This window comes from Lineus longissimus, chromosome 19, assembly GCF_910592395.1.
Source record: "Lineus longissimus chromosome 19, tnLinLong1.2, whole genome shotgun sequence".
Lineage (NCBI taxonomy): Eukaryota > Metazoa > Nemertea > Pilidiophora > Heteronemertea > Lineidae > Lineus > Lineus longissimus.
Genome location: NC_088326.1, coordinates 1,940,500 through 1,956,180, shown reverse-complemented (window position 1 = coordinate 1,956,180; position 15,681 = coordinate 1,940,500). Strand labels below are relative to the sequence as shown.

The 15,681-nt window shown below is 41.1% G+C and overlaps 2 protein-coding genes across 4 annotated transcripts in view; one reads left to right on the top strand and one right to left on the bottom strand.

The window, feature by feature from the left end:
• Positions 1 to 4,268: 4,268 nt before the first annotated feature.
• LOC135503264 (doublesex- and mab-3-related transcription factor 1-like) lies at positions 4,269 to 12,167 on the bottom strand. Of its 3 annotated transcripts, XM_064796762.1 has the most exons (7): positions 12,032 to 12,167; positions 11,076 to 11,341; positions 10,420 to 10,671; positions 7,509 to 7,616; positions 7,244 to 7,348; positions 6,852 to 6,956; positions 4,269 to 6,589 (listed from the first exon to the last, which is right to left on the bottom strand). In XM_064796762.1, exons 2-7 carry the CDS (start codon positions 11,317 to 11,319, stop codon positions 6,504 to 6,506), a joined length of 900 nt encoding a protein of 299 aa, XP_064652832.1. In that variant the 5' UTR covers positions 11,320 to 11,341; positions 12,032 to 12,167; the 3' UTR covers positions 4,269 to 6,503. The 3 variants fall into 3 exon arrangements, with proteins under 3 accessions (XP_064652832.1, XP_064652833.1, XP_064652834.1); XM_064796763.1 differs by lacking the exon at positions 7,509 to 7,616; XM_064796764.1 differs by lacking the exon at positions 10,420 to 10,671.
• Positions 12,168 to 13,406: 1,239 nt separating this feature from the next.
• The window catches only part of LOC135503229 (uncharacterized), a 46,819-nt gene continuing 44,544 nt past the window's right edge, over positions 13,407 to 15,681 (top strand). Inside the window, exon 1 of the mRNA XM_064796697.1 lies at positions 13,407 to 13,585. Within this exon, the coding sequence (XP_064652767.1) occupies positions 13,477 to 13,585 (109 nt within the window). The 5' untranslated portion in view covers positions 13,407 to 13,476. The remainder of the gene's footprint in view (positions 13,586 to 15,681) is intronic.

The window sequence follows — 15,681 nt, the reverse complement described above, 5'->3', positions numbered from 1 at the left end:
GTGACTGGCGATAGAGGGCACCAGTGAAGGTTGTACATGTATTACACTGAGTGCGTATCAGGCCCAAGGCATTGTTGCACTTGACAGCTCTGGGAAGCCAACCGGCTCCAGCTCCAGGACTACAGTCCGAGACTAAGCTGCAAAATAAAGGGCGGTGAATAATTTCTCGTAGAGTGGTGCGTGAGGCTGGTTTTGTACCGAGGGTGTGAATTGGCAAACTCGAACAGTAGGCTAAATCTTTGTACCAAATCAGCGCCTCTTGTGTCAATATCGGTGACTCGGATCATACCTGACGTCATCACCATGTCCTCCCTGTCGTCGGGCGTCAGCGAAACCTCCCGTCGCCGTTCAGTGGTCGGGAGGGTCGAATTCAGCGATGGCGCAAGGAAGTCTATTCTGAGAGAGCAGAGAAAACTGGAGAGCGAGCTGCAAAAGTTCGACCGCGATCGGAAAACTGCCTTCACGGATTTGAACAATGACCGCAGAAACTTTTGTCGGAGTCTCAAGAAGCAACGCAGGATAAGCAGCGCGCAAGGTCGGTCCGCGACACCATCACTGGTTCAGTCGTTAGAGAAACAGATCCAGTCGGCAGGGCTCACGAATTTGTCTCAAAAGATAGGCATATCAGCAGTGATCGGGTCGCAATCTAAGCTTGATTTGAATAAATCGTTTGATGAAAATAAGAATTTGGGGCCCAAGTTAGATAATAAAAAGAAACACTGCAATAGTGTTGATGACATAACGGTCGACACATCTGTTGAAAAGTTGGATATTTCAGCGAAAGATGCCCCCACCTTTGTTCGGACGGATGACGACACTGAGGAAGAAGTGGAGGTGACAGAGTCGAAATATTTTGAGGACACCGACGTCTCCGAGTCGGAGTCAAAATATGATGAATCATTCAACAGGAGTCCCCGGTTCAGACTGAATCGGAGTGAGCATTTACGCGCGTTAAGCATGCCGAAAAATGGCTCGAACTTGTTGGCTGTCAGATCTCGTCTGCAGCGAGAATTCAGCGCGGCACCTGGTGGGCGTATGCGGAGGCATAGTACATCTGCTCTGCTGATTCCTCCGGCGGATTTACTTGGTTTTCGACAACCGAAAGGGACGCTTGTTGAATGCGAAGAAGCTGAGACTAATGTTAAAATGTATGTTCAAGGAAAGAATGTACCTATCTCAGAGAAAACATCACTAATGAAATTAGAACGGAGGGGGAGTCGGTCACCTAAGGAACCGATAGGCATGATGGGAAAACACGAACTCCACCTCCCAAAAATCACAAAAGGGTTAACTAACAAACAATCAAATGATGGCGATACCGCGAAAATGTCTCGAAAATCGGAAGATGACTTGGGAATCATGGGTAAATACAAAATTCAGCTTGAGAAACAGCAGCGGCTGTCGTCTGCTAACTTATTAGCGAGAAGACGCGCAACAGTTGCTGACATACGCAATCTGAGTATGTGATAAGCGAGGACCGTTGCTGACATACGAAATCAGAGTATGCTTTTCACCCATTTCAAGTACCTCTCACAACGACAGGCCTAATAATGTTATATACCTGCCAAAAAGTGACAGGTCGTAAACTATGATCTGTCATCTGACACTTTGGTCAAATAAATAGCCGTGATCTGTCGTATCTGTCATTCTTTGGTGAAAAATATGGCCCATTAAAATCTTAGAAACATACTTTGTATCTTCTTAATTCAATACTGCGACATGTGTAACAATTTTGCCTACAATGTTGTCAAATATGACAACTCAAAACCGTTTTAAAGCCACGAGATGCCAATTTGTCACTTTGTCCTCATCCTGAGCTTCAGGGCCTCGCATGATCGGCCCCTACCGAGTCAGCAGGGTCAGTGCGAGGGATCAGCATGCTTTAAGTACAATGTTGATCATCCTCCCATAGCAGGCCTTCTGGATTGTTCCTAAAATGTGACCCGTTACAGCAAAACCAGGCGCTTGGCAGGTTGAGACGGACTGTTTATTCATTTATCTATTGTCTGCCTTTTGTGAAATATGAGCACATCAATTTCTTCTATTATCTCCTGGTGTCATTTAGGCTCATCTTCTCTGCGACATGTGCCTGGTTTTGCTGTGACTGGTCACAAATACACATTCCCACTTTGCCGACCAATCGGAGACGTTAGGATGTCGCACAGTAAAAGATACCTCCCCATATTGACGACTGTGGCGTTTGAACCAGGGCCCTCTTCACCACAAGCTATGATAAGTCCGAGCATATGTTGATAGTCGACCAAAACTGACCCGAGCCGAGTGTTCTTGCAGCACGTTTACGTGATGTCGCCGAGATCTGATCGGAGTCACTGCTGGTTTATTGTTGTTTTCAACCTAAAGATTTCTGTCACATAAATCATTGATACCTTGGCCTAAAAATACTAATGTTAGCTGATAACGTTTTAGTGTTGAAGCTTTTTCGATTATTAATTCCGGGAGATTGTGATATCATGATGTCTGTGGTGTCTCGCAAGACTGAGAGATTTCCGCATACAATGTATGCTCACGTATCCTCAGTCACAACCAAGGGTCAAGGACACGCTCGCCAAAGCCCAACGTGTGCATGTACTTCTCTGCACTCCGGACGTAGTGGGCCGGACTCGTCCTTCGCCAGAAAGATATCCAATTAGGATGACGCAATGGACTGCCCCGGGAGTCTATGGGCCAAATTCATAAAGGGTGTTTAGCTTAAAACAGCGATTAACTACTGAATAGACAGATTCAGGTCCTTCATGTAAATCTTCGCAGAATATGAATAGGCCCCGACACTGATTAGAGAGAAGTTACACGCGTCTAACCCTTAAACGCCCTTTACGAATTTGGCCCTATACCTCTCGCGTGATCGACCGGATACGAGGCTGCGCTTGAGTAGTCCAGACCAAGAAAAGAGTCTCGTCGGATTTATAGATTATGCATTCAATTAATGGGCTGTGTGTTTATGAGCAGTTTAAAGAATCGAAGCACACCTTGATACAATATCTTGCGACAGTATATCAGAAGAAATTAGTGGTTTGCACCAATATGTTGACCTATAGCTCTGCCACGAGACGGTGTTGCAGCCACAGCGCTGGTCGGAAGACATTGTTAAAGGAACAACTTGGTCTTGGGACTAACCTGGCCTCGAGGATGATATTAATAGCCCTGCTTGACAATATGCGCCGCCACTAGTAGTGTCACAATGATGCTGTTTGTAACCAGGCAGTTTTAGACATGGCTTGTGAATTTCAAGCAGGCCTATGGTTACCCTGGTTTCGCACATTGTATATTGCAGTTTAATGATTTTTAATTATTCTGTTTCGAGAAGACACGGTCCTGCCGGGCGCCTTTTTAGTATGTTAAACCAACATATATCATCATGACACTGTCCAAGCTGTCCCTTTAAAAAGAGTATGCACGTCCCAAAGCCCCAGTCCGCACACAACTGTACTCCGGCTAGGCTTTTATGTCATGGTGTATCCGCAACCAGAGTTTTTTGATCAATTCTGGTTATCCAAATTCTCATCCCACCCAAGAACTCTTCCACCTAATTCTTTTCGTAATCTTTGTGAAACGTCTCACGTTGCGGTAATGGACTAATCTGCTAACGGGAAGGGGATGCTGACAATTAATGCGAATTGCGGAAAAAAAATTAGTGAAAGAAGAACATGTACATGTAGCAGATGTAATCATTATCAGCGCTATTCTAGCAGGATTTTTCGAAATGAAATGTCGCAAAATGTTTATAACTGTAACCATTTTAGATACTTTGGAGACGGTTATGACAACTCAACAGAAAATACAGTGTATAGGTCCAACTGCAAAAATATTGTTGGATATGCAGGGATGCTATATTCGGGTGAGCTTTTTGCTCTCAAAACATTGGGGAAGAAGAGATGAATTCCCGCAAAAGTAGACGTTCGTGGGAGCTTTGGTTTTTGAGCCAGATTTAGGGATAGGAGCCAACATTTAGTGGTGTTGATTGTTAGACACCCTCCCCTCAAAAATAAAACTATATATTAAGTAATCGAGCCACATCGCAATGTACATTGTACGCCATTTCTGGTACAGAGTTTTTTTAGGTTCGTCTCTCAACTGGTTCCCAAGTTATGGGGTGGAGAGTGAAAACAAAGATGGCCGCCTTGTATCCATATTTGAGTTCCCGGCTCATAGCTTTCCATTTCTTGGAAGATTTCGAGGCCTCCAGTGGCCAAACCTTGACGAGGGTCGTCATACAGTACTTAACAGATTTAATAAAACAGAATTATCCTTTAACGTAATTTATTTCAATACTGAACGATTACAATGTTTCACAAACATAAATACTAGTTAACACACATGTGCACATCACGTGACACACGAAATATGTCATGTGACACATCACATGATACATCACATGACATACCATCTGACACACCATGTGACATATGCTAATAATTACTTCACAAGTAATTATTATGGAAATAGCAATACAGATATGCAAAGAAAATGAACTTGAATACTTTGTAATTACTTCATAGGTAATTATTATGCAAATAACAATATGCAATGAAAATAAAGTTGATTACGGAAGTACAATTTGAAGCACAATTTGCGTTTGTAACAGGTGAACAGCAGTGATAGCAAAGGCACAAAATTCAAAATTCATATGATACCAAAAATACAACAAGTTTCAAGCAAATATCAGCTAAAACTATGCAACTATTGCCGTCAAACTGACAACAGTTTCTGTGGGTAATGAATTTAATGCATAACTTAGTTTGGTACAGGTGTATTTCAAATGGAATTTAGTGGGTTTTAGCATGGAGGTATATATATATTATTTATACCTCAATGGTTTTAGGGGGTTCAGATACCGAAATGGGGGGGGGAGTATTTTTGACATCATAAGAATTTTGTCAGCAGTAAACAATATCAATTCAGTAATAATCATGGTAATAATCTTTTGATATGACGAATACTTAAATGGACAAACATGGATGAAAAATACTTTTTAAAACCTGGATTGGTTGAAACGGAAAAGCTAAGCTAAGAAACAACTGTAGTTCGAGCCTCAAGTTACGGCACACCGCTAACCGGGAGCTCGAACTACCACACTTTCCTGTTTGACCAAAACCAGCAAATTAATTCTCTAAATAATGAGCAATTATCTTTCTCCAAGTTTGCAAAACAAATAATACTGAAAAATAAGCCAAGAGCTGTCACATTGGGTGCTGCTACTCTTCTGTAAAGGTTGAACTACCACCTTACAAGTCATGACAGCCCCTGACCGGGTTTACAGTAATTACACAAAGAAACATGATGCAATCATAAAATGGAATGTATATACAGTAATACACAAAGCGTTCGGGTTGAGGGACAGAAGTTCATTGATAGATATGATTTTACACAAAAGAGAAAGCTTACCATTGAACACGAAACAACAATTTTTTGTTTACAACCAGGTTATGATGAAATGGCAAAATTATGGTTAGTGGACACAAGAAATTGTAAAACGATATATATCAATAAATGAAATGAAATATGCTACAATACTACACTCAGTTTCAATGTTGATTAGCAATATTTGGTTACGATTTAGAATACTCTTGACCAACCGTCAGAGAAAAATTGGCAAGCAATGACACAGTGACAAAACTACACATTGTTAAATGTTGATTAGCATACCGATGTTTTGAAAAATTACAATATGGCAAAGCACGTTAGCAAAAACGTGGAGTGCTACTCTCTCATGGACAAGGGGGAATTTGGTCTAAATAGTCTTGACTAGCCGTCAAGGAAATCTCAAGCAGGGACGCAATTATAGACAACATGTAACTTGGAATATAATAAAACATGAAATACAAAACTACACTTGTTTTAATTATGATTAGTTGACATGATATGGCCAAGCACTTTAGCAAAATTGCAAAGTGCTACTCTCTCATAGACATTGAGGAGGGGGAATTTAAATACCTCGACAAGCTGTCGAGGAAAATCTCAAGCAGGGACGCAATTTTGAACAACATGTAACTTGGAATATAATGAAACACGTTGACTTGAGTTAAATTATTTCTAACTTAACTCAATTGATTATAACTTAAGTTACTTGATTGTAACTTAAGTTACTTGATTATAACTTAAGTTACTTGGTTATAACTTAAGTTTTCACAACAGTACAATACCGTACCATGACCACCTTATCTTAAGACAGACTATGGACATCCAAGACAAGGAAATCACTGACGCAAACGGACAAATTCAGATGGGCCAGCATCAATTGGCTTAAAATCTTGCTGCGTGGAGCCCATAGTCAGCATCCACAGTGGCCAGAGCTAAATGATGCAGACTCAGGAAAATTTGCCGTAGATAATTTGCTCTATTTTTTTAGAATGTCTGTAAAGTTCTTAAGTTAATTCACTCTAACTAAGGTTAATTTATCTTAACCAAAGCTAACTCAAGTTGGTGGATTAAACTAACTTAAGCACGGTTTTTCCATCAGCTAACTATTCTGGCCTCACGTTTCCTTAGAGAAATCCGTTAGGATGGTAAGACGGGGCAGGCATCTGCATGGGTGACATTCTCCTCTCTGGACTCTGCAGGTTTTTGTCATCTGGAAAGAAACAGAGTTTGGGAACATCCTTTTAAAAAGGGCTGGATGGCAAGACTTTTTGTCTGACAGGGTAGTCCTTATGGCGCAGGTAGTGTAGTGCATAGCAGAACCAAATAAGACTAGCTGTACTACAGATACAGTTGATCCATTTTGGGCAGTACCTATTCACCCATTCCCTTGAAGAAGCGAAGTAAAAAGCAAACCTGTTCTTTAACTTTTTAAACTTTAAGTCAATCTTCTTGTTACAAAGAATCAAACTTACCCAACATCATGTGCTGGACAGAGTGTGAAACATTCGGTAAGTAACTCGCTGAATTATTTGCCGGTGCCATTCGAAGAAGTGAATCAGACGAATTTCGACCAGCACCTGAAATCGGCAGTTTCTCAAAATGAAATGGACAATCATCCACGTGCTTGACTCGAATGATTGCCGAAGACTAGTTATGCTACAGAAGAATAATGATATGAGCACCACAAGCCTTAGCCCTTCAATCTATCTTGAGGAAATCAGGTGTCTAGCTCTAGCACAAGGCCAAGGCATATTCTCTCATTGGCTGAAGTTCTAGTGCAAAGCGAAATGCATCCGATCGGAACCCTTTTTTCAGGGTTTTCAGATTTGGCCCGGGGAGGGGGAAATTAAGGAGGAAACCTCACCCAACATCATGTGGTGGACGGTGTGCGTAATATTCGGCACGTAGTTTGCCGTGCTAGATGTTGGTGCCATCCTTAAGAACGAATCGGAAGAATTGCGGCCAGCACCTAGAGACAAGACAAAGAAATAAAGTGAATTAGAGTTGAAATTTTCAGACTTTTAAAGTTTGCATTTGACAGTGCCGCTCAAATCAAGAAGATGAATGAATTGACTTTTCCTGGCCTCATTTGACAACACGAAAACAAAACTGATGAAATTCTTGCTTACCAAACATCATATGCTGAACAGAGTGTGATGCGTTTGGCATGTAAGTCATCGAATTATTTGCCGGTGCCATCCTATTCCTAAGCAAATCAGGGGAATTTGGCCCCGCACCTAACAAGATGAATGATAGAACTTTAGAAGAAGCAATAATTTTAGAGGGAAGATCATCCTGCCCTTGTTCTTTTAAAGTACTCTTTTCCTTTCTTTAGGACCCTTCGTGCCCTAGGTGGCACATGGGGCGTTCCTCAGGGTCCTCCACTCAAGTCTGTTGGCTGCTCGCTGTCTGGCTGCCTCCCACGTTAGGCCCTTCTCTTGAAGTTCCTTTGCCATGGAATGCCGCCAGGTCTCTCTTGGTCAGCCTCTATTCCGTCTCCCCTGTGGTGTCCATGTGAGTGCTCTCCTTGGCAATGCGTTTGCAGGCATTCGGAGCACATGGCCCAACCATTGCCATCTTCGTTCCTTCACCAATTCTGATATGGGCTTCAGGTTCTTTTAAAGTACAGTACTCGGAAAACAAGACATTTTTGTGGGAGTGATTTGCGTTAACTATTGCTGCCAAGAGCAACAAAAAGATTGCTTGTTCACTGGTAGAACTGGGTGCTGCTGTGTTGGATATTTATTGCAGGGTGCAGCGATGGTCATCGCAAACAAGAGATTTTGTGTAGAACTGCCTGGTGTTATGTTGGATATTTATTGCAGGGTGCAGCAATGGTCATCGCAAACAAGAGATTTTGGGTAGAACTGCGTGGTGCTGTGTTGGATATTTATTGCAGGGTGCAGCAATGGTCATCGCAAACAAGAGATTTTGGGTAGAACTGCGTGGTGCTGTGTTTGATATTTATTGCAGGGTGCAGCAATGGTCATCGCAAACAAGAGATTTTGGGTAGAACTGCGTGGTGCTGTGTTTGATATTTATTGCAGGGTGCAGCGATGGTCATCGCAAACAAGAGATTTTGGGTAGAACTGCGTGGTGCTGTGTTTGATATTTATTGCAGGGTGCAGCAATGGTCATCGCAAACAAGAGATTTTGGGTAGAACTGCGTGGTGCTGTGTTTGATATTTATTGCAGGGTGCAGCGATGGTCATCGCAAACAAGAGATTTTGGGTAGAACTGCGTGGTGCTGTGTTGGATATTTATTGCAGGGTGCAGCGATGGTCATCGCAAACAAGAGATTTTGGGTAGAACTGCGTGGTGCTGTGTTTGATATTTATTGCAGGGTGCAGCGATGGTCATCGCAAACAAGAGATTTTGGGTAGAACTGCGTGGTGCTGTGTTTGATATTTATTGCAGGGTGCAGCGATGGTCATCGCAAACGAGATTTTGGGTAGAACTGCGTGGTGCTGTGTTTGATATTTATTGCAGGGTGCAGCAATGATCATCGCAAACAAGAGATTTTGGGTAGAACTGCGTGGTGCTGTGTTGGATATTTCTTGCAGGGTGCAGCAATGATCATCGCAAACAAGAGATTTTGGTCTTAACTGCAAAAAAGCTTTTTGTTTGCGTAGCACCAAGCACTGGCACAAGAGAGTCAGTCATGTCAGTGCAAGCAACTTTTAACAAACATGTATTGTGTATTTTTTACAGAGATACAATGTGCACAGAATGATACATAATGTTTATTTAAAAATCATTGTTCCTTTGTGACTTTGTATCAGTTGGTGTTCAATGTATGTGTTCAATGTATGTTGTGTTTTTTCAACATGTTGCTACTTCACAATTTTGTTGACTTGAGTACATGGTTTGCCTTGACAAACTTGCAAGATGCTTAAAAAAATTCCCATTAATCACAGATTTGTGTCAAGTCATTAAAAAAAAGTGATAACTTACCATCTATTCTAACACAACGCCATAAAAAACTCATAGTCTTTTAGATGGGGAGGTAGTTTGATCTAAAGGAGGGGTATGTTCAAAAAATTGAAAGGGTTGGTTTTAACGAATTACCCCAACCCGCTCACCCCCAGCCTATGCCTATGAAACCGCTCATTACAGTCTAAATTATCGGGTTCTGATACGGCCCTGCCTGGCCTGTCAAATAGCACTGAATGCACCTATTGACTTTGAAATGTTGTCCCACAAATCACCGTGTTGACACTTTGTATAACAAGTTGATACATAGCGACTACTACAAACCAGTACGAACATTTCAATAAATCATTGAGAAGATTACAAACTGTGATAAAATTCTCGAGGAGTGTAACCAGTGGCCAGTACAACAAAAACACACTCTAGATGCTAAATTTAAAAGATACTCTAGTTTCACCAATATAAGACTGTATCAATGATATGGAAACTGGAGAAAGCAGAGGTCAGTTGATGCCATAACATGTTCACTCAGTGACACTTTAGACAATGTTTGGCAAACCTAAGTTGTCATGCTTATATCTTGGCCTTTTGTGCGAATTCCTCAGTAATCTTGAGTATGTATTTATTCAATCACATCAATGGAAAAGACTTGCTTTCTCAACTGACTTGACCTTCATATTTTTCCACGAGTCTCTTTATCTTGTTATAATGTTTTTTATTTATTTTAGCACCCGGACAAAAAAATAGCACCCGGACAGAATCATGGAGTTGGTAATCAATGGTTTTAAATGGTAGAGCTACCAGACATATTTTGCTGCCAACTTGGGCATAACTGGAATGTGTCAAAATATGGTCGGAGCAGTTGACCCAGGAAAGTTTCTGTGGGGAAAACTGACATGGACTAAAGTGCCTCCCAAATGAACCATCAACCTTTTTGTCGTGCAACAACCTGTGCCAATTATCCCAATCGCTGCAACCTGCAATATATGCCAAACCCAGCAGTGCCAAGTTTCACCCGCAGACAGAGGTTAATAATCACCACACACTGCAGCAATACACCTAACTCATCTGTGAGGCACTTAATGCAACAACAAACAATTTTGGTCCTACCTGCTCTCATGTTTTCACTCTGCAAAACCGATGTCTCTTCTTCCAGTGTTTGTTGTCGTCTAACCGCGATCTGCACTGCCATAATTTTACGTCGAGCGACGTTTAACTTGCATTTAGCGCACATACAATCCCGAAATTCACAGTATTGCTTGTGTCCCCGCAAATGTCTTACAACGCCATGATTTTGACACAAGGCACACTTAGGCGATCGCATTTTTGCGTCAATTTTGTTTCCAGACAAGGTTTTGCAAACTGTAAACAAAAGAATGGTAGACTTATAAATTTTTAGGGAATTTTGATTAATTTTGTGGCAAAGATGAGCACCCATTTTCACCTCATCATTAATTCCAACATTTCTGCTAGAAGAGCAAGATGGTCTCACCCTGTCTCCATGGTGATGAACAAAATGAGTATCATGCGCGGAGGCGGAGGCCACTCTATTGAGAAGCTTTTTTCAGAGAATAAACAGTAGGCCTAAATGGCTTCATTCAAAATACTTTTGCTAAAATAGTACAATCCCAATGGTAAACTCAAGTTGCCTGTGAAAAAGGTGATAAAAAACAGCCCGACAGGTGAGAAAGCAATCTATTCTGATTAAGTTAGGACAACAATATGAATGACAACAAAAAATAAAAATAGATTTAATGACAGCTCACCACCTGAATCTCGCATATTTTCACCTGAAGTCTGCAAACTTCTCATTTCTTGCTCAAGGTCATGTTGTCTCCTCAGTGCGATTTGACTCGCCATCACTTTTCTCCTAGCCAAGTTCAGTTGGCAGAGTTGACAAAGGCAATCCTTAAAGGGACAATACTGTTTATGTCCCTTAAGATCCCTTACAACGCCATGGTTTCTACATCGAGCACATTTTGGCGCCCGCGTCTTAGGAACTGTTTGCATTGTGTTGTCCACCGCCACAGAACTGAAATAATAAAGACCAGCTAGTATTTGTCAGTCACCACCTTATTATCAATATCATGACGACATCCCCTCCCCATCCCCCAGCCGTGACGTGCTGATGACTTCACTGCCACATTCAACCCCAAGTTTTGTTGAAATTTTACATCCCATCGCGAACATCAAGATCAGACTGAAGTGACACCAAGTCTGCCATTTTTTCCCCACAACACAGACAGTAGGCTATAGACTAGAGAGCGGTCGGGATCAGCCACTCTTATTACCTGATCAGCAGAGAGGCTACTTATTTGCTGATTAAGAGCAAGGGTCAAACTAGGGAGGGGGCAGGTGGAACGCAAGTGCCCCAGATATCTCAGATGTCAGTTGTCAGCAAAAAAACTTGTTTCAAAGTGACATTCGCCCCCCCCCCCCCCTCCGCCCCCGTCCCCACCCGAGGCCAAGGCCAAGACCAAAAATCCAGCTACGCCCCTGAAGCAAGCGGAGAGGAAAGCCACATCAAAAATGACAAATAAAGCGTCAAAATTCCGCATTTCGAGAGCGCGGACGCAACTGAATATCACTTGTCAATTTTGGGGAAGCGGGCGGCGCATTTAAGTTGAGAACGACGACCACCATTTTCGTTTTGGGGTGAAAAAATACACTTCTAAAGTTAAGATATCTCAACTAATTTTCAGTAAAACCAAGACATTCCTACCTCAAAATGATCCTCCCAATAGCGTCCGGTTATTAAATCCAAAGATTATTAATAGGATACAGTGAAACCGATGAGATCTTGCATTTTGTGGGAATGCGACTTCCCTCCTCGCCTTCCACTCTCCACTCAGATGTCTGACACTACATGATTGACTCTGCCACCGCGTGGGCCAATTGTCGTGGTTGTCGTGAGATTATAAAAATGGTCTTGACACTTCTTCCGGGAAAGTCTCAAAAATACCTTGAAGACAAGTAAATACTGGTGGTGGTAACCGCTGAGTGTTTTTCTAAGGTGTTACATTTGTATGCCAATGGTACAGATTCTTACAGCCATCTTTACCAACAACTTCTAAAACATGAGGACTTCCAATAGACCTTTCACCAGTTTCTTCCATTCAATAATTTACACAAGGTAGCTAGCTGGAGGGACGAGGTTACCTCATCTCGATAGCTGATTGATGCATTATTGGCAAGGTTGATTACTCCTGAGGCCGAGGATGTCAATAAAACAGTCTGCAGTGTGGCCATCTATAGCTGACATGTTCAACAAACAAAACTCGCCCTACGATTCAGTACGCGCCGTGAACTTGTCGTACACAAATACAATTGATAGTAAGCCACCTTCCTTCTTGGGGGCGTTAGTGTCAGTGTTCTTCCGACGTACTCCGATCCAGGGACGGTCGTACGTTCAAAGGTGCTGTTTTGCGGGATGGGGCTCCGTACCCAATAGGTTTCGCAGGCCTACGTACGTAAGTACGAAGCAAAAAAACTGTTGTTTTTCAATATATACTCATCTTGAGGACTCCGGCATGCACGCTGCGTGCAGGGCTCAGAGACCCTGATTTTCTCAGGATGCAATTTTGTGTATGACATCGAACCCTGAATCTCAGGATGGGTACTTATACCTTCGTTAGTCCTCATTGCCCCCAGCTAGCGGGTTTACTGCCCTATTAGAAAATACATCTTGACTCTCAATCGGGCCCTCTACGGTTTGGTTTGACATTGTTTACCTGTTATTCAACATAGTGAATACCTCTGGAACTATTGACAGCAAGTATATAATGCGAACTAACGCGAATGAAGTGGAATATCATTGAGAATATCACCGCCAGCTGTGAAATAACCCAATATTTGAATTGCAACGGGGCGAGTTCATTTTAAAATAGGGATGATTAGTATTTACACGCATCAAAATCACACAAAAACATTGAAAATCCATAATAAAGCATCTAAATATCATTTCCATTGCTTAGTTTTACCAACTGTGGGCTTGATTTGCATTTATACGATAATATTTCCTATACTTTGAATCATAATTTGGCGCGTGTCTATCTCTCACCCCTCCGTGGTCGAGTCCAATTTGGATGGTGAATCACTATCGGGTTTTCCTCGTGAAATGTTAGGCTGTTGAGTTGTTTCAATGCGACGATGAAGCACTAAAACATCATGGATTGGTCGGATTTCCAGCGTAATCTTGGATTTACTGCTCTTTTTGGATTATTATGGTGGATTAGTCTTGCGGATTCGGATAAATATATGTACACAAGGCAACCAGGTATGGGCTGATACATATACCCTCATTAATTTTCTTTCTGTTTTGCTATTAAAATATCATAGGCCTTTTAGGCATAAACCTGCAATTTGTATGCGTTACTCCAAGTATAAGGCTTTCTGTACACCTATGTTTTGTATCAAGTTCTCTACCTGTGGGGTTCTTTGGCGCCAAAAAAGAACCCCCGTTGGAGCAGTGTTCCAGTGCCTGCACGTGCCAATTATCTAACGTAATTGACTGTCGATCATTAACCAATCAAGCCAATCACGATGGACAATTGATGCCTTGCCTTGGTTTGCCTTGCCTTGCCTTGGTTTACAAAGATACCAGTTTCAAATAATAATGTCATTTATGATCCTGATGGTGTCCCCGTCCTTAATAGAGAGGTTCTACTGGATATGTCCTAAAGGAATGCGTGTCACATCAATTCATTTTGCATTACAGATAGAAAGTTATGACCCAAAAATGAAATTGGTGAATAATATTTGTGTCTCATTCTCCCATTGTTTGCATTTGAATATCATAAATACATACACATCTAGGTTATCCATATTTGCTCAAATTAAAAAACAACATCTTATCAACAAAACATGACCTATATAATAATACCACCAAAGAATCGAAGGCTGGCATTATAGGGACAGGCAAACACAGTTTTTTTTAAATCGTTGGTCAGGAAGATGGAAATGCAGTTATATCAATGCCGTATTGATAGTGCAGTTGTTCATGGTATTGGTATATCTCTGTCTACCACAAAGACCATGTTGATACTAGTATTTATATTCAGAATACGGATTTTATACAATTGCAAATTTTTAAATTCAGTTCCAGATTTCAAATTTTTAATGAAATACGTATCTACGCCTCTAAAAATAACCAAAACAATGGTGACGTACCCAGGACCCCGGATGCGGGTCAAGTTCAGCCCAAGATGTTATACTCGAAAATTTTGGTTGGCATTTTATACTTCCCTGGAAGATCAAATCCTTTCTGTGTCAGCAGAAACTTTCTTCACGATTATTCGTTGTTGCTTAATGATTACTAATCTTTTGAGAATTGTATTAGCTCTTGCATCCGGGCCCCATGAGATTTTGCCTGTCATCGTTCTCCTACAATCAGACTTGAATAAGATATTTGGTGATTTCGCTTCGAAAATTGAATATTTGAACGTAACGTTATATTTCATCTGAAAATTCAAAGTTAAAACTATCTAGAAATACATGTATAGTGTGTTGGCCCGAACATTCTTGCCAACATTCATGTCTGCTCTTGCTTCAAGGAGAACCGGCCAAAACCACACTAGTCCTATTGCTAGCAGGATTATTTTGTGGGATTAATTCAGATTAAAGCCTTTGGAGTTTTAAATGTCAGTTTATCTAAAATTCGGCACCTGTTGACCTTAACGCAAGGGTTTTTGGTCTGCAAAAGACATAAACAAACTACTTATCAAAAGAACTTAAGGTGCACCGTAATCAATTCTGACCTATTCTTAAAGGCCTACTGTGGGTTTTAAAGAATATTAACTCGAGAGAATTAAAAAATTTCCAATTGAGTAAATGTGTGGCAGTGCATATAAGCTTATACTGAATATAAATTTCAATAGCGTATTTGAACAGATGCAAATACTGTAAATGTCAATTTCATCAAATTTGTATGCATAATAACTGCACTAGGGCAAAGTGTATTAATGTTTACTTGAGTAACAAGAACACGCAATGAACACACATAATGTAGGCCTTTAAAGAAGCATACATGTTAAGTTAAACGCATCATGACAACCAAGATTTCCTGTTAAATGCATGGGACGGCATGAATGTACTTAGTCAATGGGTGATATGAATAAAGACAATCAAATGCTTTTATCTAAATCTCCATGTACATTTACACTAGGCCTTCCTGTACAAAACCAGAGTAAAAGCATTTGCTAGTCTTTATTCATATCATCCATTATGAGTGAAATGGGTTGTGTTCAGTTATATTCAGTTCTTAGCACAAAAAAAGTAGACATGGATGTGCAGACATAGCCAGATTGGCTGAGTGCCGTTAAATAATTAATGGCTAATAGAGTTCTCCCCCTGTAGTAATATATTTACGGAATT

Excerpts from the sequence above, each read along its gene's own strand:
- LOC135503264 (XM_064796762.1), bottom strand. The coding sequence starts at position 11,319 with ATGCAAACAGTTCCTAAGACGCGGGCGCCAAAATGTGCTCGATGTAGA. Across the intron at positions 10,672-11,075 it reads AAATATGCGAGATTCAGGTG|TTTGCAAAACCTTGTCTGGA; the intron begins GTGAGCTGTCAT and ends TTTTGTTTACAG. Across the intron at positions 6,957-7,243 it reads CGTCCACCACATGATGTTGG|GTGCTGGTCGAAATTCGTCT; the intron begins GTGAGGTTTCCT and ends TGCCGATTTCAG.